Raw genomic sequence first — 27440 nt, 5'->3', positions numbered from 1 at the left:
CTAACAGACGGACGGACAGACAGACGGACACGAAGCCTAAAACATAATACGTCCCGTCTTAAGACGGGCGTATAAAAATCATAAATTTCCTTGTTTTTATAGAGTAATACAAAATACGATGCATACAAAGGATTTATACAAAAAATATGATGGAGAGATTATTAAATTTCTGTGTTTTAAATTTCAAGAGCATATATTTATTACTTTTTCTTTTATAATATTAGTTATCCAGGTTCAATCAAGGGTGTACGGGGATTTACCCCGGGTTGTATTCCATACACCCTGAGGCCGCAGGCCGAAGGGTGTATAGGATTATATGGAAAAGTGCCAATTTTTCGCACTTATACAAATACTACAATAGATTTCCTTTGTATCTATAATAATGTTTTGTAAATTATATAGCACATTATATTTCAATCTAAAAAATTCTATAAGCTATTTATCATAGAGAATGTATGCATTGTGACGAATTTCCGTTGTTTTTACACCCGGCTACAAAATATGACGCATACAAAGGATTTATACAAAAAATAAAAAATATGATGGAAAGATTATCAAATTTCTGTGTTTTAAATTTCAAGAGCATATATTTATAACTTTTTCTTTTATAACAATTTTTAAATAGTGTCATGTTATCTAATGTCCAAAATACATGATAGAATGTCAATCTACCAATCAGTTAAAAAATTGTTTTAAAAATCAGTTATATAAATTCAAATTTATTTTTGCTGATGGCTGAGATATACATGTGTACCAATAAATGTTTCAAAGAAAAAAACTCATTTACAGTGTACTTTGGCAAGTGTTCATATGCAAAACTTGATTTCACTACCTGCTAACTTAGTATGTAAAATATTTGACACTTTTATACACTCCTTCACCAAAAAAAGAGAGAAATGAAGCAAGGTAAGTGTACTCAGCAATATACACCACCATATGTACAACCACACATAATTTAATATGAACATGATTTTTTGTCTCCATACATTAACAATAAGAAATATCTGTTCCAGTAATTTCTCATGATTTAAAAGCTAAAACACCATCTCCTTCTTAGTAAATGCCCATAATGTTTAAGTAAAAAGCTGCCATAAACCAGAAGGCTTTTTTTTCACTCGAAGGTAATTAAAACATTAAGACCCCCCCTCCCCCCAACACACAAATTGCATTTATAATTATTGAATTTAGAATTTATCAAAAGGGGGCACTGGATGTACATAATATACATGTAGTAGCAAACAAGGATAAATATAGATAAAAGGAGATGCTAGTAAAATACTAAGTATATAAAATCTTTTTTTTAACAAGAAAAGAGGTGGGTTTTATTTAAATACTTCTTTTCTTTGCATGTGTAATATACTAACAAAGAAAAACTTCAATAATTATGTCTTTTACTCTTTTAGGCAACCAACTGTTACACATTATCTTCAATGCTAAGCTCAAATCCCTCAATTTCTGAGAATTCAGAGTTCATTTTCTCCATCCACTCCTCCATTTTGTCATTCTGAAATATTCAAAGTAAAAATATCTATGAATAGCAAATTCAATTCTCTGTAATAAAATGTTCAATGGAAATACTGTGACATAAGCACTTCTTTTTTAGATCACCCTTTTACACCTCCACCTTACCCACAACCCCTAAAATAATACCACAGTAAATGCTCAACTTTGGATAACATTCGTATAACAAAATCAATCAATGTGAGAAAGAGGGTTGGGGAGGGGGGCATTCCAAAAACCTGAGTGTGCTAAAATTTCAAGCATCTGTGATGAGTACCCCCCAGTTTTTGCTGAGAAAAATGTGACAGAAATTTAGTACAGACACACACACAAATAATCAGGAAGCTGACATCAGATTCGTATAAAAATGAATCTTACCATGATATGGCATGCCTAAACATAGAGTGTGCTAAAATTTCAAGGAACCGTGAAGAGAAGTTCCTATGAAAACTGATGAAAATTTGTCACTGACACAAAGACACACAAGGGTAAAACAGTATAAGCACTCCCTTTCAAAACGGGGCATAAAAAGGTGAGGTGTGCATTGTATTATACTTCCACATGCATATTACTATTCATGTATTAAGTAAATATTGTAATACAAGTGACAGTTATTAAATGTCATAACAGTTAAATGCATTATTAATTCTTCCCACTTTTATCATATTTATCAACATACTAGACTGAATGTCACTTATTTCCCTGATAATGTGTCTATAAATCTGATCAGAATCAGGGATACATACTGCTTTGGTGACTTTCTTCTGTACATGTTTCCTCTTGGAAGGTTTGTATGTAGCTTGAAAGCTTTTGTTGACAGCCATTTCTTCAAGGAAAAAAATTGTATACTTTACAACAATTTCATCCTGAGATTTTACTTCGCAAGAATCTAATTCAAATTTTATAATATGGCATCTCTTCCAGTAACAAGTTTTTAAGATAATATAAAATTCACGAGGTAAAGAAAACAAAATTGGAGCCTGAACATACAAAACTCTACACTGCAAATATTAATTATTTATGCTAGACCTAGTATATCATTACATGTAGTAAAGAAGTTCCTACCCTCCCCTGTGGTAAACAGCTCTATGTTCTGCGATTGGTTTTTCTCATCTGTAATGCTGTCATCAAATGTCAGTTTGTGGCTAATGGAGTCCATGGAGGCATAGTCTGACAGTGGGGTGACGGGGGTACTGGAAGTCTTCTTCACTGGGGACACATTGAGGAGGGCTGGGTCACGGTAAGCGTTGAGGGAGGACTTCAGGGGGACACTAGAACTGTTAAATGGGGTGGACACAGCCTGGGCTTTAAAGTCTTTCTCTTCAACAACCTCTGGTGAGAGAAACATCCCACTGTCACTGAAGTTTTCTTTCTTTTCAGCCTTTTTACCCGAGTTCACTTTTTTCACTTTGGGAGATTTGACAATTGTTCCAACTGGTGTATCACACTTCCTCTTTCTAAGCTGTCTCTGAGAACTGACAACATTGTCCACATTTATTTTCTGAAGAGTCACAACAGGAGAGAATTCTGCTGGAATAATCTCTGAAACATTAGGAGAAAAAGACACATTTTTTCCTTTTAGACCTGACCTTGTACTTATGGGACTCTTCATACTGATTGATTGTGGTACTGGGGATACATCCATGGGCATAACTTGTGTTAATGGACTTTTCTTCTGCTTTGACTTCTTTGAATTGTTATTCATAGCTTTGTGGTCTGTTGTTTTTTGGGTGATAGGTTGTGAACCCTTTGTTTTGGATGATTTGGGCTTTTCTCCTGAGAGGGGAATAGATGTCTTTGTATTGGTGGACTTTTTCTTTTTGGCTCTGGGTTTTTTGAGGGGTGAGGATACTGGTTCTGGGTCTTCCTCATCAAAGTCGTACAAACTACTCTTACTCTTAGAGGAGACAGTGCTTGACGAGTCTGATCCATTGGGAGTAGTGTTCTCTTCATCTCCTTCATAGGCTTGGTCTGGATTCTGAAATTACAGTGATAGCAAGGCTTAAAGTCAATAGCTATTGGCTGCATGATTGAGTATTTTGATTTTATAGCTGAATTTCAAGTACCTGTGGCAAATTAGTTAGACTAGTAGTAAATGTTTTATATTTATAATATAAATGTATTTATTATATGTATTTTGTTCTAGTTAAAGAGAAAAGTTAAACTTTCATGCGAAGAATGTTTTATTTAAGTTCATGTTGTTTTCAAAATGCAAAACTGCTCCTCTCTGGGGAGTAAAATTCAGAGAAAGACATTAGATTTCAGATCCATTTAATTTTTCTAAGCCAAGTGCTTCTAATTCACAAACACTTGGGCCAAAAATAAAAATACAGTTAATTCTCGATAAACCGCCACCTTTTGTAATCTAGAAACCATGGCAGTATAACGAATTTGGCGATGAATTGAATTTCCTATCTTCTGGAAAACAAGAAGTAGAGTTACCATTCTTAGAAATACCATTTAGCGTTTATGTTCTTATTATTACATGTACGTGTATTTAAAAACATATTTCTGATTGAAAATACTTCAAGTAATTTTTTTAATGTACAAATTCCCTATAAAACAATATGTGCAGTTATGAATGCAGTTATGAAATAAAGACAAGTACATGGGAGTGTATTTAAATCTGCAGATCTGCTATCGAAAAAAAAACATGCCGGGTCGATCGTCGTGATATATTGCCGATAGTAAGTAAAATGAATTCTTGAATAAACGTATTGTTTATGGCAACACTGTTAATTAAAAATTCACAATTTATACCGTATAATTATTTTTTCAGCAAACTTTGCATTGTTTAAAGCAGAGATAATCTAAATAATATAGTTATCGGCGTAGTTCAACAACGACCACTTTCGTGGCAAAGCCGTGACTAAACGAATTTTATTAAACAGAAAACAAAATTATTAGAACAGTTCATGTTAAAATTCTTGTTTATTTAGTTCTTGTTCAATTACTTAATTGCATGTACATTGCCTGCCTTTGCGTGCTTTACAACAGGGATAGTGTCAACCAATTAACCGCGCTTCACTGACCATATGCACCTGTGGCGGTATATCGAGATAATTGACACTTAAAAATGGACGTTTGTTGTGAAAACAGGGTGGCAGATGGCGGTATGCGAATTTGGCGTTATAAAGAGAATTTTATATAGCAGGAAAAACGTTCTTGGGAAATCATGGCGGTATAGCGAAAATGGCGATGAATCGAATGGCAATAATTCGAGAATTGACTGTAGTCTTGTTTCCTGCTACCCGACCTTCCCTATTTTTTTGCACCCGACCCTAAAGTTTTTTTTAGCTTTTGGGGAAAAAAATGGAAATTGCAGGAATTTTATGATCCAAAAGTGAAAAAAATATATATATTAAAACTGTATTTCATGAAATATATATGTTTAAAATATGTTCTTTTATAACATTCCACTTGAGTTGTGCATCAAAAGACATGAAATTTCCTTTTAAAAAGATAATATTGACCGAGGATGACCTTTTATTTCTATTCGTAGTAGTTCATATCCAAAAAATACCTTTGGAAAAAATTAAATTAAAAAAATAAAATAATTTTCCTACCTACCGACCCTATTTTTTTCAGGCTGGTAGCAGGAAACAAGACTATTATTTTTTTTGGCCTTGGACTTTTGTGCTATCATTTTTTTTAAATATACTGAAAGGAAAAAGAAACGCAGGGTAAATTTTGAGGTGAATTAAATTTGTTTTTCAAAATTTTAATTAACTTTTAAAATCATCTTTCAAAAAGATATAACCAAATTCCCATTTGATTTTGTCTAATTATTCATGAGTTACTGAAGCTCAAATGACGATACCCCCCAAAAGTGAAAATCAAAAACTCATTATCTTCAATGTCTCTCCCGTGCATCTGTCAGAGCCTTATTTCTCCTTTGCATGGAATTTCATTAGAGTGTTTATCTTTCAGACCCTGGCTATATTTGGCATGGGTAACCACACAAAAAATAGGTCAAACAGCGCGCGCATGCGCCAGTGAGAGGAATAAAACAGTAAGTTAACTGGCTCAAAAAATCAAATTGCGGAATTGTTTTCTTTTAAATTTCGTATGAATGTAATGATTATAATCATCTACTGTATAAATGGCTGTTTTTGTGGTTAAATTTAAAAAAGGACGAATATTTGTAACATGATCTGTTTCGCGTTAACGTCATCGTCACGGTTGTTGAAAACCAAGGCCCTCTCTGACAACGGTTAACAAGTTTTATGGGGAAAATTTACAAGAAACTGCTTAGTAAACCGTTGTTATTAATTAGGCAATTCGAAAACAAGCATTGAACTTCCGTAAACTGTGCCAAGATTGCAAGAAACTCATAATGTCTCGTAATATTGAAAAACGATGTGCATACCTCATATGCATCAACTAATGCAACAAGATTAGTTGACAAACTCGTTGTCATCATATTGCACGTGTTTTGGGCTTTTTAGCGTTTTCCCTACGTGACGTCATAAATTTTACGGTCGGGTAATTCTGAATACTGATTTTGGTACACAGTAACTAAATTTCTCTTCTGACCAATTTTCGTAATTTTTGGTCATGTGGTCAAAATGTTTTCGAACATTATGCTACCCTGCGTTTCTTTTTCCTTTCAGTATATATGACTGGATTTTTTTTGGTCATATTGTTCAATCAATCAGCAAATGTATTGCAAAGCAAAAGTATGATATCTCTGACTATTCAGGATTTTCTTGACTCTATAATCTTGAGAATGAAAAACAGACATAAATAAAATTGCCCTCTCCAAACCGATTGACTTAAACTGGCTCAACTGAAAACTTTTTACTTTATTCCTCTCATCTCATCAACAAATATGTTGAAACTTTCCAGAAATAAGATTTTCCCACCTACCTATTGACCCAATAACTTCAGCTTGAGTTGGAGGGCAATCAAACATTATTTCAAAGATGGCCTAAGGTTAAAGTTCTTGCAGACAGTGATACATGATACTTACATGCTTACTTCTTAAGCTGGTGGACTTCTTCTTTGAGTCAGTTGTACCCTGTTTATCAAAAAATGTATGCACTTTATTGATATCAACTTTGACATTTCCATGTGCTTACTGAAGAATATGCCCAAGGGCCTTAATAGTCACTTGAAGCTATTGTAACAAACCATAGCTTGTCATTAAAAACAATAAACTGATAAATGAAGCTATGTTGCCCAAAAGCAAAAGACTGATAGAAATAGGATGATTAGTGATCAGCAAAATATCAATTTAGTAACAATCTTGCCCCTGATGTTATCAAACTTCTGGAGTGGGATGTAGATTGAAGTGGTATACACTTACTCTTGACAGTGCAATAGTTATGGGCTAGATTAAAGTTGACAACAGACAGACAGAAAAACAGACAAACAGACAGACAGGACAAAAACAATATACCCTGGGATCTTTCGATCTCCAGGGTAATAAAAGTTGATCTTTACTCAGTAACAATCTTAAAGTTGATCTACTTAGTAACTTATTTGCCTGTACTTTCTCATATTTGTCATTCATATCCTCATGTGGACCTAACAAAATAATAGTTTTAGAGTGCTATTAGTTATTATACACATTTCATTGCCCCTAACATTGACCTCCAGAAGTCTTTGAATATCATGCAACGTACAAAGATATGTTTCTTTTTTTATCCCATTTCTATTTATCTATTATTTAAGAGCCTAACCGACCATTAAAAACTATGAAATTACTTTTTGTATTAAATTATAAATATTATTCAAATCTTGTATAATATTCTGTATTGCAGTTGACCTTTTTAAGTTATAAATATTATTTAAGGTGATTATCTGTACTATTATACACATTTCATTGCCCCTAACATTTTGCCTCCTTTGAAGTCTTTTGAATATCATGTTCAATACAAAGCTGAAATGAATTAGCTGTCCATTTCATTTATCTACTATTCGAAACTTGGAGACCATTAAAAACTATGAAGTCTTTCTGTATTAAATTATAAAATTTTCAAATCTTGTATAATATTCCTTTTAGTTTAAAAGTTTTAAGTTATAACAAAATATTTATTTAGTTTACGGTGATTAACTTTCAAAGGTACATAGCAAAGGGAATAACTTCTTTCAAATTGACCAAAGGGTACAGAATTTTTTCAAAATCTGTTAAAAACACCCTTACTTATTTCTCTACTTGCCTCCTAGATGTCCTAGAGTAGAGATTTTTTTTCTCAAAATCTGGTAAAAACATCCTTACTTATTTCTCTGTTTGCCTCAGAGATGCCCTTGAGTAGAGAAGAATAATCTATTTTCACAGATTCAATATATATACCCAACTTTAAATATACACACAATTTTTGAAGAGTGACACACAAAGGGACAGACAAACAGTCACAGATGGACAGACGCAGAGGAAACTTAGGTTTCTTCCGGTTTCACCGGTAGGTAAATAATAGGTTACTTATTCTACAGTACATGTATAAAACTATATCAACAGTCAAGTTTGATGCATGATGTCAACATTCCATTTCAACATGACAAACTTTCCACGATAATTATAACCAAATAAAAGAAAATGCATAAATTTTTATTACATCTAGACTAAGAGAAATATGATATAATATTTAGACTATTTACATTTGCATTTATTTGGTATTTTAATTTTTTTTAATCAAAAATGTGTTACATCATGATCGTAGAGCAAGGCAAGCAATCATTCCATTTAATTTTGAAAGAGTTTGGGGTATTCTTCACCAAAAGAAGGTTAAATCACCATTTGGTGGTTGTGCCATAAGAGAATACAGTAGTTGTGCCCAGGCACTGCATTGCCAATATGATAATAGAAATCTCAGTGAGATTTGTAGAGACTAAAGTTGGGTTTGGTGTTGCTATGAATATCAGACCAGTGTCACATGAACTGATTTGGGAAATTTTGCCTGAAATTCAACTGCTTGTTTTGTTCAATATGGGCTGAAATGAATTAGCTGTACACATCAACTTTTCGGTTTGGAGGTCCTCTGAAGTCCCTATCATTATAAAATTTCCTTTCTGACCTTTTAGTTTAAAAGTTTTAATTCTAATAAAATGTTTTGTTTTTTCATAAAAATGTTCTACCAGTTTAAACCCCCTGCTACTGAAGAGTTCCAGCAAAAGTCTTCTTCAAATACTTTGTACTATGGACAAAACAGTAGAATATACTAGTGGACAGCCTATTCATTTCCAGTCTTCACGAAAACTTTTCAAGCTAACTGGCCAGTCGGACCTGTGAACTTTCAAAATTTACTAGACCACCAAAATTTTTACTGGCCCCTTACTTAAACAATAAAATAAATACATTTTCATAACTAAAATTTATACATGTAAACGTAAAACTTTTGTAATGCCGCCATTTTTCACCCTTTGACGCGTTTCAGTAATTTGTTCGTTGGAACTTTGCACATTTTACGTACTAGTTAATAATTACTAGCTAATTCCTGTTGTTACGTAATACATCCATGTTATAATAGGGTTATACGATTCAACAACACGTTTGTTCTTTTTATTTTACATATCAGTGAAATAACGCAAGTAAGTCAGTTGAAATAAATTTTGACTGTATATGATTTTTATAATCAATAAGCCCATCGGACTTCTTGAATTTTGATTTTCACTGACCCGACATCAAAATTCACTGGCCTCGGTCTTCGGACCAGTGAGTTTTCGTGAAGGCTGCATTTCTGCCAGTACTGATTCTGCCAGTACTGATCGAAACAAGGCTAACAAGCAGTCAAAGTTCAGGCCAGACCCAAATTTTTAGTCTTTACGAATCTCGCTGAGATTACTTGTTCTGATAACTTACCAAATATTTCTGTGACAGTTTTGTTATAATTTTCAGTGTCTTTGAATATTCTGAATCACTGGATGAGGATTCATCTGGAAAAAGGGAAAATACTGTATGCAAATGTAATAAATTTTAAATGACATGGATTTGTTCAAAAATTGATTATACTAGTTAATACAGTTTGGTCATCTTAATAGTCTTTTTTTACGATTAGAATGACCACAGGGAAATGAGACAATCTTAGAAAAATCGGGTATAGTATAATATCATACATGTACTACACATGTATACACCCGATTTTTCTAAGATTTCTCAAGTCCCTGTGAGAATGACCATAAATCTGACCATATTTCTTTAATATACCGATAAAAGGGTATCACATCAGACTGCAGGTTTATCAATAAAGTAAATATAAACGAAAATCATGCATATTGTAAAGCTATCGTAAGCGTCATAAGTTGACATAACCATGATATGCACAAAAACAAAAAAAAAATCTTTATTAACATGATTAAATCTTTAAAATATTAAAACCTTTCTATAATTAAAATTATACTAACCTGTTTTAGCCGCTTTCAGTGCACTTTGCCGTGTTTTACGTCGAGTCGTCATGATAATATTTCGATGCACGAAATTCTCGATTGTTTTGAAAAAAAATTTAACTTCCGCGCTTTTGGGTTTTGACGAATACGCATGCGTATTAATGATAAAGTCATTCCTTAACCTATTCGTATCTTTTCCTATGCATTTTAATTTTAACTTTGTGGAGATACTTATAACTTAGTCTATAACTTAAACCTATATCTCTCTAATACAGAAAGTTTTTTTGCAAATCTTAAAGGAAAAAAAAAAACTGGAAAAAAACTGTTTAAAGCGGGAAAGGGGGTGGATTTCATAGATTTGATACAAAAATATTTTTTAATTTTATGTAATTTATATTAATTTGTAACCTACATTATTTGCTTAGATATCAAATTTAACTAAATTATGAGATATTTATTTATTAGTTACCAATTAAAATGAGCAAAATTTGCACCAAAAAATTGTCAGGATCTGAGTAAGCAGATGGTCAAACTCTTTGAACACTGTGATAATTAAATGAATACTGTTATTTATCATATATAATGCTTGGTGTTGCTTGACATTGCACATAAACTTTCCAAAGCCAAAAATGGTGGTCTTCTGATTCATTTTACATGTATTTTCCAAATGCCACAAGAACAATTAAGACTTTTTTTTAACAATATTAAAAATAAAAAAAAAAAAATAATTTGAATTATTTAAAATTGAATTGCTTTTAATTAATACATTAAGTGTGCATGTTCAGAAGTTAATGCTATATATAACCCTACTTTTTCTGACCAAAATCTTTTAATAGAATCTCTAATCTCTTTGAAGATTTGGCTTGGCTAGATACGAGAATCACTAAGCTATAAAACAGAATCTCCCTCAAGATTACTGTAACTCCTGATATTAATGTCCTTGAAGACACAGCAATTCTTGTACATAGTTTTCCTTTTTTTTAAGTAATGTATCATTTTAGGGAAAAAATATGAGGAATACTAATGAAATGATTTGCTGATATCTTTAAATTATGGTTTACAAAATTTTAAAGAATGACAGAAAACCAAAAGATGTTACATAAATTCTTTGTCACAAACAAGGAAATTACAGTATACAAAATTTTAAAGAATGATAAAAAACGAAAAAGGTTTTACATAAATTCTTTATTACAAACAAGTTAAAAGACTTTACACAGATTAAATCTGAAAAAAAATAATTTTTACATGTATGATTTAACTGTGGCATGAACAATTTTAAATGTATAATAAGAATACATGTAATAAGAATTCACCACTCTTTTGAATTATATTATAAAAGTGTTGTTCCTTAAACCAGATGGTACAAATATGTCTTTTAAATATAAAGATCAGCTTTAACCACCACATTTCAATGCTTTAAATTTTGGTTTGTGAAAAGCTGTTATAGAATTGGAATTAAAATATATTTTCTCACAACAAGCTCACAATTACATAATTCATGTTTAAAACATTTAAGAATTAAATAAAAACAAGAGTATCAATATGTTCCATTAACTTCCATATCATTATAGTAAAGTATCAATGAGTTCAATATCATTATAGTCAAGTTTCTAAAACTCCTTTGTCCAATAGTTGAAGGACGCTGAAGCATGCAGTGAATGTAACATAACATGTAAAGAGATTCCTCTCAGACGGAGGTCTGTCTGTAGTTCTTGGTCTCTATAATCTTCTTCCCACACATGGCACATATACCTGAAATACCAAAACATCACAATGATTTCAATACACATGATGGCATATATACCTGAAATACCAAACAATCACAATGGATTCAATACACATGATGGCATTTATACCTGAAATACCAAAATTAATTCAATACACATGATGGCATATAAACCTGAAATACCAAACAATCACAATGGATTCAACAAATCTTGGAGATTTTCGTTATAAACGTATATCTTTTTTGAAGAAACCAACTGTTGATTCTTACAATCCACCCTACCAGTTTTTGAACAGATATAAATCTGCACACCAAATTATCATTATTTCTTAATTATCTCCCTCTGAAGGTGAATGCAGCCCTTTATTTGAGGAAGATTAAATTCCCATTGTTCAAGGATGCTTTATGGCAGGCTTGGTTGAAATTGGCCCTTTGGTTCTGGAGAAGAAAATGTTTAAAAGCTTACAGACAAATGGACAGACAAATGCTGAAAGATGCTGGGCAAAACCTGATCAGAAAAGCTTACATTAACTTAAAGCTCAGGTAAAAGTCTAGTTAAATAACTATACTTTACTAGTTGAATACTATTTTACAGTTATTACATGTATGTATCTTTGTGTTTTCTGCCCTAGTACCAGTTTTGTGCAATCAAATCCAAGTGAAGAGTAGCATTTGAAAGATTTTTTCAAACAAACTGTCAATATTTATTTTTCATTTTAAAGTAAACAAAGGAAATACCATTTATCAAATTTTATAGAAAACATGAATGGTAAAAAATGCACAATACAAAAAATGATACTTGTAATATATAGCATAGTCTAATTGTGCACTCAATTTTATTGAAACCAACCAGAACTGTAGGAGTAAACAAATAGTTTAAAGACAGACAGGTGATCAAAGGACTCTTTAACATCAAATAATGAAATCTTACTGGTCTTTGAAAAGTTAAACTAAAAATCAGGTAAAATTACATGTTTAAAGAATTTTTTTATGCAAAATTGTAAATAACTATTTCAATGACAGAAAAAATAACTTTAATAAACTTCTGTTGTTCATATTTGCGATTTAAGAACTATTTATAAGCTTCAATTGAATCAAAATTACATTATTGTCGTCCTGTACAATAAGGATTTCATATATAAAACTGTATATTGGATTGTATATAGAAGTCTTTCTTTTGCTTTATTCTAGTCTAATTGATCACAAAGCTTTAAGTTACATACAAATTTATCATTATAACACATTTTAACAGCAAAATAAAATTTTCAGAAACGTAGCTCATATTGCTTTAAGGATGTACAACACACCTACCCCAAAAAATTCCTGTCGTTTAATTTTCGTTATTTTTGTATATTTAGTACATGACTATATCTACTGCATGTATGCAAATTTTGGACAAAATCGTTCGAGTCGTTTTTGGACAGGAAATTCCAAAAGTTACCCCCCTTTAGTTGTTCACAAGGAGAGAAAATCTTTAATCAATTAACTACTTAAACCTTGATTTTCAAAAAAGCCAGGATAGATATAACTGTCAAATTTCATTGACTTATTCCCTTAACCATTTAACACAAAAACATAGTCATCTTTTTGATATACATATCATCAAATTAATTTCTAAAGACCTTAAACTGAAAAACTATGACTTATCTAAGCCTTGAAAATTGTGTATTTTTCAAATTCAAATTTTTTTTTGTGAAAAAACCTGTCGTTTAATTTTGGTAAAAAACTTTCTTTAGGTAGCTGGTAGTAAAAATAATCTTCATAATTTTTTGTATAATTTTTGTACGATCAGTTTTGATTTAATAGCGGAAAATTACCCCCTCCCCCTTTCTCCATAAATCACGTTCCCGCCCGTCTTTCAGACGGGGGTCGATCACTTTGCTATGAATCTACCAATACACATTTTAAAATAATCAAATTGGAATATTGCTTTTGCTTAAAAAATATATTAACTTACATATTTAAAAGTTCTCATATGTAAAGCATATTTAAATGTAGATTTTTAAGCAATTTTTGAATACTCCTACCACCCCCACCCCTTCCTTTTTTTGCGTCGTAGACCATTAGCGTTTGACGAAACGTCGTTTACAGTGCAAATATACTAGTATTTCGTCAGTTGAATCCCGGAGGTATGCATTAGTTTTTAAATTCATTTCAATGCAGAATAAATATTAGATAGAATGTTCTATCGTTAAAATGATATTGTCCTACGGACCCGGTTTAACGATGAATTCGTTTTAATATTCGTAATGTAGCAAAAAGAAACACGGGCGATAACTCGCATAGTGCATTTACTAGGAACAATCTAGAGAGTTCCGAATGTAAACATTTGAATCGAGAGAAAAACGTTGAGAAAATTAATTGGATTTTCGTATTTATAAAGATTATTTTTTGGGATAAAAGGCATAAGCAATCTCAAAAAGGTTTGTTTTGATTATTTTGGTAGTTATTCCCAGTGCAAATCATTTTATATTCTTCAAAATCGTTTCGGAGCGGATACGCTCCGATTTGCTACATTGCAAGTATATGGGACGTATTCTAACTGTGGTGAGGGCTTGTACCGAGACACAGTTAGATTATTCTAACTAAATAAATATTGACTACTGGTTTTATATGTATCAGGGAAAATTACTGAAGGATTTTATAGTGTTTAGCCCATAATGATTTGCATACATGTACACCCCTCACGATATTGTATGCATTCTTTCAATGTCGTTGCTTCTAAAGTTAAAATGAAAATTCCGTATTCGTCCACATTAACTTCAAAATATCAAACATTAAACTCTTCATCTATTTTAATTTATATCAAATCGCACATTGATTTATTCTTAAAATCTGGTAGGCTACGTTTTGTTTTGATTAGAGGAAATGCGAACCGACATTGTTTACAATGACAGAAAGTTAAACGATTTGCTGCAATAGGATATTCATAAATTCAGATAATTTCAGTACTAGTACATAATTCTTTTCAATTCTATACTTACATTGTGTGTATGAGGTTTATAGTATTCAATTCTCGGATTTATCGGGTATTGCTGTAAATGTATCCGATTCTGTGTATGCGGAAAACCGTGAATAAAGGGAGGAAAACAAACATCTTCTACATTTTCAGAGTTGTTCCTCTTTGATCAGCAAGGGTCTGAGAACAACATCGATTTTACATTGTAAAAAGTTGTTTGTTTGTTTATTGTTGTTTTATTTAATTAAAGAAGAAAAACAATATTTATATCGTAAATGCACATATTATAATAAAGACCATAATTAATCGGAATGTTATATAGCCAATTGTACATAATGACGCAATGTAAAATAAGATTTTCAGAATAAAAAAAATGCTGCGCTTTGATCAAGAATAATTTATTGTATAATAAATAAATAAATATTAAGGGATGGTACTTTATGTCTTGCTTTTTACGGAGTTAAATCGATTAATTAAAAAAAATACTTATGGATTAAGTATGGTACTCATGATCACAGCCAAGCCAAATATGCCATTTTTCTTTTATGATTGATATACATCGGGATCGTTTTACTCGTCATTTTGACGCTTCATTTTTGACGTTAAATTTGACGTCGCGTCAAACGTTCAATTGAAATTGCAAGAGTTATCTCCCCCAGTGTGTTGTACGTCTTTAAGTAATTGCTGCTAACATAATTTTAAAATGTGTTTGTTTTAATTGGCATCATCAAATTGGGTTATACGATTCTTATCACTTTTAAAGGAGAAAAACAAAAAAAATTTAATATCATACCTTTCTTGTAAGCACATCCTGCAAAACAAATTAACAGACATTGACCAACTTTTTCATTTGTAAAACAGATAATAATTTATACTGTATATTTACACTAAGGTTAAAAGTTATTTCTCTGGATCCATAACAAGAACACATGTTGATCAAAAATGAAAGCTAACTTTGGGTAATATTAATTGCATATTCAAATAAGGGTTCAAGACAATTTCCACACCGAAGTGACAGGACACTTGCCTTGACAGTAATGTGAACCGGCTTGATGGACAGAGGACTTACAGATCCTGCATTTGGCAAATGTCTGGTATGGAGTAAACCTGGTTACAATAAACATTTACATATGTATTATACAAGCTTAAATGTTGAAAATATATAGCCTGGCTCAGAATAAATTAACATTTATCATTAAATACTGATAGTTTTTGTTCTACTTGGGAATCTGTGAAGGACTTTACCTGTTTTTCTTTGATGTCAGGGCTTTGTTTTCATTCACCACTCTACCTCCACTTTCTACAGTTAGAAAAAGATCAGATAAACATTTACTTTCTACAGGAATGAAATGATCACATCATTCACATGGCTTTCATTACTTAAACTCATATGACTTTTACATAGCTAGATTTAAAGACAATGTTCTATTAAAAAGTTTTTTAGACCTTTTTTATATCTCGTCCAGTGTTTTCCCTTTATTTCAAAGTAAATGGTTAGAGATAAGTTGTAACTGGCTAGGGGCTGAGGTTTATGAACAAAATCTCTGTGGACCTAACAAGAAATGTTTATTTCAAAGCGGCATTTTTGTCAATTGAAGCGATCAATTTGGCCTGTTGTCGTTTCTTAGGGAAAACACTGCTCATCCACATTTTCTGAGTGTAATGGGAAAAAGACTGAGATATGATCTCCCTATAAACATGCATACTGTGATATTTTTCCTCATGCCACAAAAAATTGGACCCCTCAAAAATATGTGATTTTACAGTACTATAACAAAGTACTACGGATGGACGATAAGCACATGCTGTAAGCTTTAATTCATTATTTTAAGCATGTTTGGCTTTAAACACTCAATAATTTCCTCTAATTATAATAAGTAATGTTTGACTGCTCATTATCATGCACTCCAGAATTTGTTCAATATTTAATATTGAATTTTTATTACAGTAGTTTAAGAAAATTTTGATTGGTAAAAGAGGATATTACCTGTTGTGTTTCTGGCACCTGACTTCCATGGATCAGGGGTGATAACCTTCCCCAGCTTCTTTTGACCTGCAACCCCAAAAAATAATCATTTGTATATTTATATTATATTATCGTCTCGTATCCTATTTTCGACCGTATTGTATTTTCGACCTATTTTTCCCAATCTGCTTCCCGTCCAGATACCGCATGGCAGAACATTATTTTCGGTTGCTACACTTGGAAAAATACCTTCGAAGCACAACTGTAGTGAAAATACCCAAAATAATTATTTCAACGGAGTTTCTACGATGGTTTAAGTCCGTTGTCAGAAATTCTAGCCTTTTTACTAATGCACATTTTATCTGTTGATTAATCAAAGCCTTAATCGATTAATTACAAAGATTTTTTGATGACATTTTTCCGAAAGAAAATTAAGATCGCTGTCAAAGAGACGCATGAATATTGAAATGAATGGGTGGATCAAACAAATTTTTTTCTTACTTAAATATGGGCACTTTCTTACAGATTTTTACTGAAAAATGCAACGTAATTTCATTGATTTTTTGTGGAAATGCACAGCTACTGACAGATGGCTTTAACCAACGAATAGATGTATTTGCAACCAAAATATGGAACTTGTTCAATGATTTTTTGAAAGACAGACAATCGTATTTTTATTGTTTGGAATATCCAATGGATATTTATAGCCATTACTGATTAGGCGTTGATACTATATTTAGGTCGAAAACACAAGACGCTAATGATTTTTGTAAGGAAAACTGCACCCTTTCCATATTATGGTATATAAATAAAATAAACACAAAACTGCATTATGGGTTATATCATTTTATTTATAGACACATATGCTTACATTTTAAGCCCATATTTTCTTAGATTCTATAAAGTTTGCAAAAAATTAATAAATAATATCTAAATAGGTCGAAAATACAATACGCCAGGACACATTTACAATGCAACTGTATACTTAAGCTAATCAGGGTGTTGGTGAATAGCTTGATTTATAGATGTAAATTAAGACAGTAAATTAAGAAATATAATAAGCCAATCTCATTTATGTTTCAAATTTTTGTGGTATTGTTCCCAATGTAAAACGTAAATAATACTTACATTTTTCACAAACCATTTTCAAAACAACAGGAAATGTCACATAGGAAAGTAAAATAGAAAAACGGTACAGGAAAATTTAGCATATTCCGGGAATGTCTTCAATCATGTCAATGTGTGACCAAAAAGAACGTATTTTGTTGATACAGACAGGAGGTAATTTCACTAAAAGCTATGAAAATTTTTTATGGTGTACCGTGCTGTAATATTTGAATATTTTTTGTATATTTTATGTAGATATTCACACCTCTAACGCTAGTATCAATCAACACAATCATCAGTGGTCAATGCCCCCACTAAACCGCCCCTTTCAAATTTTTGTTTTGCTTGTCAAGAATTTATGTTATGTCGAGGGATTTTCTCTGTCTCTCTTTGAACAGCCTTGTGAAACCAGTTTATCACAGAGGCGGATTCAGTTTTTATCGGAAAGGGGGGGGGGGCGTGCAAGTTAAGGATTTTCTTTATGACATGAAGTGAAAAAGTAAACACAAAAACGGCTTCAAATATTAGGAAAAAAAAAAAAGGTGTGTGAAAAAATAAGTACATATACTTATACAAATTCATAATCGAAGATCAAAATACCAAGTGGAAAACCCATTTAATTATTGGTCAATTTTTATATTATAGTTTTCTCCGTAAGCAACATTGCGACATTTTAAGATTTTTTAAAAATAATTATTAACGTTAAAATAGCAAAATCATTGAAAAAAAAAATTGAATAATATTGAAAAGTTAAGTCATTTTTACTTTAGTTAAGGATTCGCCCCAATATCATGTATAGATTATTGAATGATGGTTAATTATTCAGGATAGATTAATGTTGTTTTTCTGTAATTATATAACAAAATTGGTATCTTATATGATAATCCACATAAACATTCGAACTGACCATAAGTTAATAAGTTACAACCGTCTGGCACAGACCCAGAATTTTTTTTCAGGGGGGAGGGGGGGGTCCACCCAAGTCAAAGAACAAATCAAACCCAGAAATATTGACCCCCCTCCTAAAAAACCCTAACTCCTTTCCCGTTTGTGTAAACCATGACGTTTCATACCAGACAGTTCAACTCAAATCCACGCTTTCGAGGAGGAAGTCAGCGTTTTCTATATGATATGATATCTTAAGCTGTCAATTATTATTTGGAAAAGAAAATTTCATATTTTAATTTTAAAATTTGATAACTTTTGTTCATCTTTATATGGAACTCTCCTTCTAAACGAGATCAGTATAGCCTGAAACAATGGCCACAACCACCCAGCCCATTTAATAACTCTGCAAATTCAAGGGGAATGGGGGAGGACCGGACCCCCGACCCCAACCCCTCTAGATCCGCACATCAACCAAATAAGTCTAAAATATCCATGTTTTTTTTTTACATGACTGGCTTAAAAATCTTGTGTCAAAACATACCCGATTGAAAATTGGATTCATTTTCATTAACAATAATTTATTGTTCTGTATTATACCCAGGTAATATATAGAGAATATTACATACTAAAATCCATATCATATGTCACATCAGCCCGAGTGGCCCCATATCAGCCCGAGGGCCGAAGGCCCGAGGGCTGATAAGGGGCCCGAGGGCTGATGTGACATATGATATGGATTTTAGTATGTAGTATTCTATTTATCATATATTTAAAATATTTAATATGCGAATTCACATATTGTCGTTGAAGAATGTTTGTGCTTGTTAGTGACATTTTTCTTTAAAATTTAATAGAGCCAATTTTAGGTAACTGGAAAAAAATTAAGACCACAAATGTCATTAAAGAATTATTTTATATGAATATTTAAATAAAATCAAGTAAATTAACTTTTAAACTTAATACAAACGTTACTTCCGGTTTGATAAGGATTTTCGGCCCGACGGTCCGATACGTGATATGGCTTTTCGGACCGCGCCGTGATATGGGGTATTGTGACGTCACCCGTATCACACCGTGCAGAATCGATATATTTACTACTAAGTATATGATAAAAGCACATATATGTAAGTGCACATGTTGTAACTATTTTTACGTTTTTCTTAGACAAATAAATATTAAACTTTACGACTTTCCCCTTCATATACATGTACAACAATTCCTTACGACAAAGATTCTCAAAGGTCTTCAGACTTTAAAATTTCATTGACAGCTGCTTTTTTTTTCAATAAAACGGGGACTTATCTTTACTCACCTTGTCATTGCCTTTGGACATTTGCGAAATTATTTTGTTTAAACATTCTCGTTGTACACACAAATATCCTGAAGTTTATATAAAAAGATGACTTTCCCCTTCATATACATGTACAACAATTCCTTACGACAAAGATTCTCAAAGGTCTTCAGACTTTAAAATTTCATTGACAGCTGCTTTTTTTTTTCAATAAAACGGGGACTTATCTTTACTCACCTTGTCATTGCCTTTGGACATTTGCGAAATTATTTTGTTTAAACATTCTCGTTGTACACACAAATATCCTGAAGTTTATATAAAAAGATGCTGGCGTTTCTGATTGACAATATCTGTGTGATTTTTGGAGACCAGCCCCTCCAAACAATATGTTGGAATTCCTATGGGTACTAATTGTTTTCCATTATTACCAGACCTTTTTGTATTTATAAGTATATGAAGCAGAATTTATTCTTATACATGAGAAGAAAACACTTGCTGTGACATTCAACTAAGCATTTAGATGTATCGACGACGTATTATCAATTAACAATAGCTATATATTTCCATTCATATATCGACACAATATTTCCCAGTGCAGGCCCGTACGAAACATTTTTATTTGCGGGCACGTTCAACTACCAAATACCAAAAAAGTATCAAAAAGTCCCTGAAAAGTCAACAAAGGTTACTGTTGAAGGGACACACGCATATCGTAGCGAAGTTCTCTACAGTATTCTTCATTGTAAGTCTTTCCTATCAATAATATGGAACGCCGGGACTGTCTTATATGGGGATTAAATATTATATGCAGTGCTTCCTTTATTATATGCGGTACTATTTTTATTATATGAAGTAGTTTTTACTTTATATTGTGTACAACCTCCATTATATACAGTACTTCTCTCATTATATGATGTAGGTATGTCATTATATTATGTACATCTATCATTATATGAAGTGCTTTTAACATTATATGCGGTAGTTCTATCATTATATGCGGTAGTTCAAACATTATATGCGGTAGTTCTAACATTATATGGAGTAAACACAACAATATATTATGTACTTCTCACATTATATACAGTACATTCATCATTATGTGTAGTATTTCTGTTATTATGATGATGCTGATCATTAAATATTATGTCCGGTCCAGTTAGCATTCCGTGCGGTAGATTTTGCATTTCGTTATGATGTAGACCCAGTATTATATGCGGTGCTTTCTTCTTTATGATGATGATCTTTCGGAAGCTACCCTTCGGAAAACCCCTCTGTTATATTTAGAAAGTTTTACTTTTTGCGTTCTTAGATATGGACATTCTTCATGGTTTTAGGTTATATTTTTTTTATTTATTTAGTTTGACAAAAACCACATGTGGCGCAAGTAAACAAAAATAATAAATAATATAGTCACATGGATTTTCTTACATTAATTAAATGCAACACGTATGAAGTTACAAATATTTCTTGTATATTTAACATCTGCTGAATTAAGAATTTCGTAAGTTATACATGTATTTTTGAAAAGTGTACAAAATTCACTTTTTAGTTCAGGCGCGGATCCAGAATTTTTTTTTGGGGGGGGGGGGGGGTCACCCCAGTCCAAAAAAATAAAATCCACCCCCCCCCCTGAAAAAAAAAACGTACAATCGCCTAAATTTCAAATACCTATTACATGGGGGGGGGGGAGTCAATGACTTCTAGTTTTTCAAACCTCTGACTTTTCATACCAATTTAACCACACATTCGCGGTTACCAGGGGGCGGGGGTCTGCGATTTCCGAGGGTGGTCCAAGGTTACCTTTTTCTTGCTTTAGTATTTGCAAAGTCCAGGGGGGGGGTGTTTTGACCCCACCCTCTCTAGATCCGTGCATGATTAGTTGTTTATAAAGAGGGCACAAACAAATAAAAAATTATGTTCATCTTTAACAACAGTTCATACAATATCTTTCATCTCTTGGGTAACATAATCTGCCAACATCTATCTTTATTTTGTGCACACTTATTTTCAATCCAGTTAAAAAAGAACAAAGATTTTTGGAATTGGAAAAAATTAAGTATGGTTGAATTTCAAGCTTGTTAAGATTTCGTTGACTTATTAACTAGATTTATCCCTACATTAATTAAAGGAATTTCGAAGTCATGTCAATACTTCAGTAGTTTAATTACAATGAGAGAGAGAGATGCGCTTATCATTGAAATATTTTTACCCAGAGGCGTAGTCACAAACTTAAAAGTGGGGGGGCTCAACTCCAAAAATTCGTTGACAAAAAAAAACAAAACACACACACACAAACTTAAAAGTGGGGGGGGCCACAACTCCTGAAATTCTTTGACAAGCAAAAAAAAAAAAAAAAAAAAAAACACGAAAATCCTATTTCGTGGGGGGGGGGGGGGGGTTAGAGGCCAACTTTTACAAAGGCAAGTTACTTTCAAAACCCATTCAAACAAGGGTCAAAAGGGGGGGGAGGAATCCATTCAATGAATATTTCCTATAGTAAACGTAATCTTGGGGAAAAATAGCTGTGATTTTGTTCTTCTTTAAAAAGTGGGGGGGCATAGACATACTCTTGCCCCCCCAGATCTGAAAGTGGGGGGGCTAGTGCCCCCGCTGCCCCCCCTGTGACTACGCCTATGTTACCATTCCATTGTATTAATTGTTAAACTATGGCATATAAAAAATGTATGATATTCACTGTCTTTAACTGCACTATATAAATGATATGTATCAGGAAAAGACATGCGATTTTCAGAGCAGACATTATCACGCGCGTAGTAACACTCTCCCCCTTTTCCTAAACATAACTTTTACTATTGAAAATTCTCAATGTTTATTGACTTGTCCACTTTCTTCAGGTAACTTGAGTTATTTTTTTTCTCCCGCTGAACCCCCCGCCCTCCCCCTTCCCCCACTTTCAAAACCAACGTCTACGTCACTGTATTGAGTCGTCGTGGATTGTACTTCAAGAATTTACTTTTAAAAAGATATGTGGTAGAAACCCTTGTGCCTATTAAATTGAGAGATGAAGGGTAATTTTACATTATGAAAAATTAGCACACACCACCCCTAAATACAAGTAAATAAATAATGTAATGTTTTCTATAACGCGCTGTTAAAGACCTGCGTACTCGAAGACATCAGTTATTATTTTTTCATTACCCATTTTTAAATTGATTGTCCTACATATGAAATGAAGCTTTTTGAATGCCATATTGTTCACAAGAAAGAAAAAAAATCTCTCATTTTTTTTTTCCACTCCCCTTCTCTCTCTCTCTCTTTTTACTTCATACCATAAAATAGATGGAATTTTATTTTACTCTATTACCCTACTTCATATCTTTTAAAAACAATTTAATCAGTTCATGTAGCATTTATTATTCACTGCTTTAATCAGAGACATAAATAATACGCGCATGTATTTATTGTACTGAATTCAACAGTTGATAGAAAGAAGAACCTTGAACAGAGAGTTCCGAAGGGTAGCTTCCGAAAGATCATCATCATAAAGAAGAAAGCACCGCATATAATTAGTCAGCCCGCGGGCTGACTAGTTATGGTACGAAGAACTTCCAATGCGCTTGCGTGACCTGGAATTCTGGGAGTGGTTCTGCAGTAAATCACTCCTGCTAATTTTATTTCAGTAAAATCAACATAGATTATAAACCAACAAATACCTGTTTAACACCAAAGCAATCTGTAAATTTAACTCAAAAAGGAATTTCCCGATGCTTATTTTTGTATAGAAAGTTTCAAGCAGTTTGCTGGTTCGCAGTAATTTAACTGGTTCGCACCTGATCATGTGAACGCAGCAAAGCATACAGTTACTACTCTTGGATGAATTTAGTGTTTGACGCGTCAATTGAAGCTCTTTTATAAAATATATTGAAGGTATTTTACTTATGTATTTAAATATACAGCACAAATATTGGTTTATTACATATTTTTAGCTTTTCAGCTTTACTGCTTTTACTTTCGTTTTCACTACAAATCATTTCGATCCCGATGCTAAATAGCGGACAGACTTGTTAAGTCGTACAAAAGATACTTCGGAAAGTAAACACAACTGGCTAAGCTTGCTCGTTTGTTGCCCCCCGCTGAAATTAGTGAATGTCAATTTCAGTTTGTCCGTCCGTTCATCTATAGTTCTGTCTGTCTGTAACACTTTCACTTTCGTGCAATATTGCGTGAAGTCTTTGAGCTTTTGCAGTGAAATTTTACACAACTGTTTAAACCTTATATGGCCTTTAGAAGACCCTCTTGATTTTGAGGTAAAAGATTAAGGTATTAAATTCAGAAATTCTGTCTGTTTAAACACTTGTTTTCGCGCGATATCTCTATAATCCATTGAGCTTTTGCAATGACATTTTATACCCAAACTCCCTATGGCATGATATATATGGCGTAAGGAATACCCCTGTGTATTTTGAGGATCAAACGTCAATGTCATAAATTCATACTTCTGTGTGACTCTGTGTTAAACTTTCATTTCCAGTCAATATCTCAAGAAGGATTTGAGTTTTTGCAATTAAATGTCATAGACCTTGACTCCCTATGGCCATGCCCTGGAAGCCCCCCCCCCCCCCCGCGCATGCTTTTTTAACCGTAATTTGGCTTGTTTCTCATAAACTACGACTTGATGATCTAGGTTGTGGCAATCATATTTATGAATTAATAGGTTTATTATATTAAAAGAGTTCTGATAAATGAATTTAAAGCCAAAAGTGATTCATCCGGCGGCATGATAAACTCTAACAATGATGAGGGTGAAGCTTGTTGGGCCCCGTTTTGTTAAAAATTACATATATAATGTCCATATATCCCCCTCCCATTAAAATCTTATAGATCTGATAATGAGATTGTAGGTTTATAACCTCTTTGAATTATGTTACGTGAATTGGAACTTCAATGTTTATATATACATACTTTCCGTTCTTTTGATTTTGAGATAAAAAAAATGCAAGAATCTGCATGCACAAACGCTTCTGTTCCTATGCAGAAAAAATATTAAAAGGATGTTTCAATTTTAGTGCCCAACTCTGCTACCAATTAAAAAAAAGATTTGTTTTTAAAAATTTAGAAATTTATTTTGTATATTGTTTAATGGACGTTGAAATTGAATACTGTTCGTTATTTCCATATCCTTCTTGAAGGCATTTTTTTCAGTTTTCTATGATTCTTTAAAATATTATCACAGAGAAGAAAATCCACTGGCTGACTCTCTAAGCTTTTTTTAAAAGCTAAACTTGTACTGTGTCTACATCACAACGAAATGCAAAATCTACTGCACGGAATGCTAACTGGACCGGACATAATATTTAATGATCTGCATCATCATAATAACAGAAATACTACACATAATGATGAATGTACTGTATATAATGTGAGAAGTACATAATATATTGTTGTGTTTACTCCATATAATGTTGGAACTACCGCATATAATGATAGAACTACCGCATATAATGTTAAAAGCACTTCATATAATGATAGATGTACATAATATAATGACATATCTACATCATATAATGAGAGAAGTACTGTATATAATGGAGGTTGTACACAATATAAAGTAAAAACTACTTCATATAATAAAAATAGTAACGCATATAATAAAGGAAGCACTGCATATAATATTTAATCCCCATATAAGACAGTCCCGGCGTTCCATACAATCAAGCAACCCTTTCTCTCTTGTGGATTTCCTCTTGTGTCATTGTGTATGTATATTGTATTTCATGTATTTGATTATAACCATTACATATATACAATTAACAATGTACTTTCTCTTTACATAATAGAATTGAATTTAAAAAAAAACAAAAAACTATCGACTAAAAATTAAGGGGTTGGGTCCCGGTTCCGAAGGCAATGCCAGTGAGCTTGTGATTAAAAATGTCGAAGATTCTGACACAAGGGTTTCATATTTGGTTATCGTGTTAGAAAAAGACGTAAATGGTAACCCGGCAGTGAACCTTTATGATAAACATGAAGACTTTAATTGCTCAGTCGTCAACTTTCCTTACTTATGCAGCTTTGTACCCTTATCATCATGCATACGGGGTTTTTGTTATCTCACAGTTGATTTGACACGCAAGAACATGCTCTATGTATGAATAATTTCTAACACGAGACAAATTATTGAAATACAATTCGATAAAACAAGAATCTAAACAGTCTCGTTTAAAAACATAATTTCTAAAGTTCTATGGTCGATACAATGATCTTGTCAGCAAATACAAATTTAGATGCTTTCTAACGTTTTTCATACTTATTGTTAGACTATTGACAGCTGCTATTTGTAGACGGATTTTCCCGTTATTTCCCAATCATGACAAAGAGCACGCGGCGCGTCTAGTCGGTCGGGAGGGGATGCTTACGCCGTTGTGGCACCTGATCCCACCTCTGATATTTAAGAGGTCTGTGTTCTCCATGCTCCAGATTTGTATTATTTCAATGGACTTTTGAGCTGGAATACTGTTAGTTATCTCCATATTTTTCATTTTCAGACAATTAATTATGCTATAGTACTCACAGTAACTTCATTGAGAATATATTCCTTATTGTAATGTACATTTCAAATTTGTGTCTTTTCACACATAGGTACCATTGATAAAGAGTATCCAAAGACCAATTTGGGATACGCTTTTGAGGTAACAGATGCAGCTGTCCGGCGAATCCTACCTAGGGCCCGAGTGGGCGTCGCCTATGATGTCAAAACTATATGCCAGAAGGACAGCCAAGATATCTCGGATGTAGACAGGTATTTGATACGTCTTCCATTATGATTTATATTCAAACGTTAATCATGCATAATACACTGTGCATTTATTATAAAAAAAATCATTTTCTTTTTGCAGAGAAAATCTGGCGAAAGCCTGTTTGGAGACTCCTTCAAAGAGAATTCTTGTTACCCATGGTACAGATACCATGATAGAAACAGCAGCGTATCTGTCCAGTCGAGTAGTAGACAAACTCATCGTATTAACAGGAGCATTCTTACCAGAAACATTCAAGTCAACAGATGCCGAATTCAATGTTGGGTTTGCCATGGGAACACTTCAAGCTTTAACAACACATGGAATTTTTATAGCTATGAATGGACATATAATACTATGGTCAGAATGTACGCGTAACAAGGACACAGGCATGTTTGAAAAAAAGTGACACCTGAAATTTTTACTTATACATTTTTGGAAAGAGTGTAGGGATGCAATTCCTATGTGTTCAAGCATGCTGGTTATCTTGTATTATCTTCGTTTACATACTATTGCAATAAATAAGGAACAATAGTTGTACTGCTCAAAGAAGAAACAGCTGACATACTGTAGATCACTAAATTTTCGCGAAACCTTATTTTCGCGAGATAGTCATTGACTCTTGATTAGCGAGACAAAATTTTCACGAATTGTGGTTATTGCTCTATATAATCTTAAGGAATACTATTATACGCGAGACTTTAATTTTCGCGAGCAAACTGCCTCGCGTATTTACGCCAAAATAAAGTTCTCGCGAATAAAAAGTGATTTACAGTAGCTCACCCCATGTCTTTTCTCGAGTTTATAGAGGAATAACTCGTTATCCCCAGTCAAATGAAGTTGAAGGGGATATCAAAGTATGGGTGAGTGTGTGCATAATGGGAGTCCTAATAAAGTGTTTCTTTTTGCAAGGGGATGCT

General features: G+C 32.7%; 2 protein-coding genes across 3 annotated transcripts; one reads left to right on the top strand and one right to left on the bottom strand.

Moving 5' to 3' along the window:
- Window positions 1-620: 620 nt before the first annotated feature.
- Window positions 621-17717, bottom strand: LOC134265184 (sororin-B-like). Of its 2 annotated transcripts, XM_062747438.1 has the most exons (10): window positions 17608-17717; window positions 16501-16566; window positions 15759-15813; window positions 15541-15620; window positions 15307-15324; window positions 9305-9378; window positions 6473-6520; window positions 2566-3478; window positions 2247-2326; window positions 621-1504 (listed from the first exon to the last, which is right to left on the bottom strand). In XM_062747438.1, the coding sequence occupies exons 1-10, from the start codon at window positions 17621-17623 to the stop codon at window positions 1415-1417; spliced, it is 1440 nt and encodes a 479-aa protein (XP_062603422.1). In that variant the 5' UTR covers window positions 17624-17717; the 3' UTR covers window positions 621-1414. The 2 variants fall into 2 exon arrangements, with proteins under 2 accessions (XP_062603422.1, XP_062603421.1); XM_062747437.1 differs by lacking the exons at window positions 15307-15324; window positions 15541-15620; window positions 15759-15813; window positions 16501-16566; window positions 17608-17717 and adding an exon at window positions 9847-9974.
- Window positions 17659-26956, top strand: LOC134265185 (uncharacterized). The gene is made up of 3 exons (XM_062747439.1): window positions 17659-17760; window positions 26366-26525; window positions 26623-26956. Exons 1-3 carry the CDS (start codon window positions 17700-17702, stop codon window positions 26927-26929), a joined length of 528 nt encoding a protein of 175 aa, XP_062603423.1. The 5' UTR covers window positions 17659-17699; the 3' UTR covers window positions 26930-26956.
- Window positions 26957-27440: the final 484 nt, after the last annotated feature.

This window comes from Saccostrea cucullata, unplaced genomic scaffold (genome assembly GCF_032062105.1).
Source record: "Saccostrea cucullata isolate Sc308-1 unplaced genomic scaffold, CSIRO_AGI_Scuc_v1 ctg890, whole genome shotgun sequence".
Taxonomy (NCBI): domain Eukaryota; kingdom Metazoa; phylum Mollusca; class Bivalvia; order Ostreida; family Ostreidae; genus Saccostrea; species Saccostrea cuccullata.
Note: the sequence above shows the minus strand (reverse complement) of the source record. Positions and strands in the feature narration are given on the sequence as shown.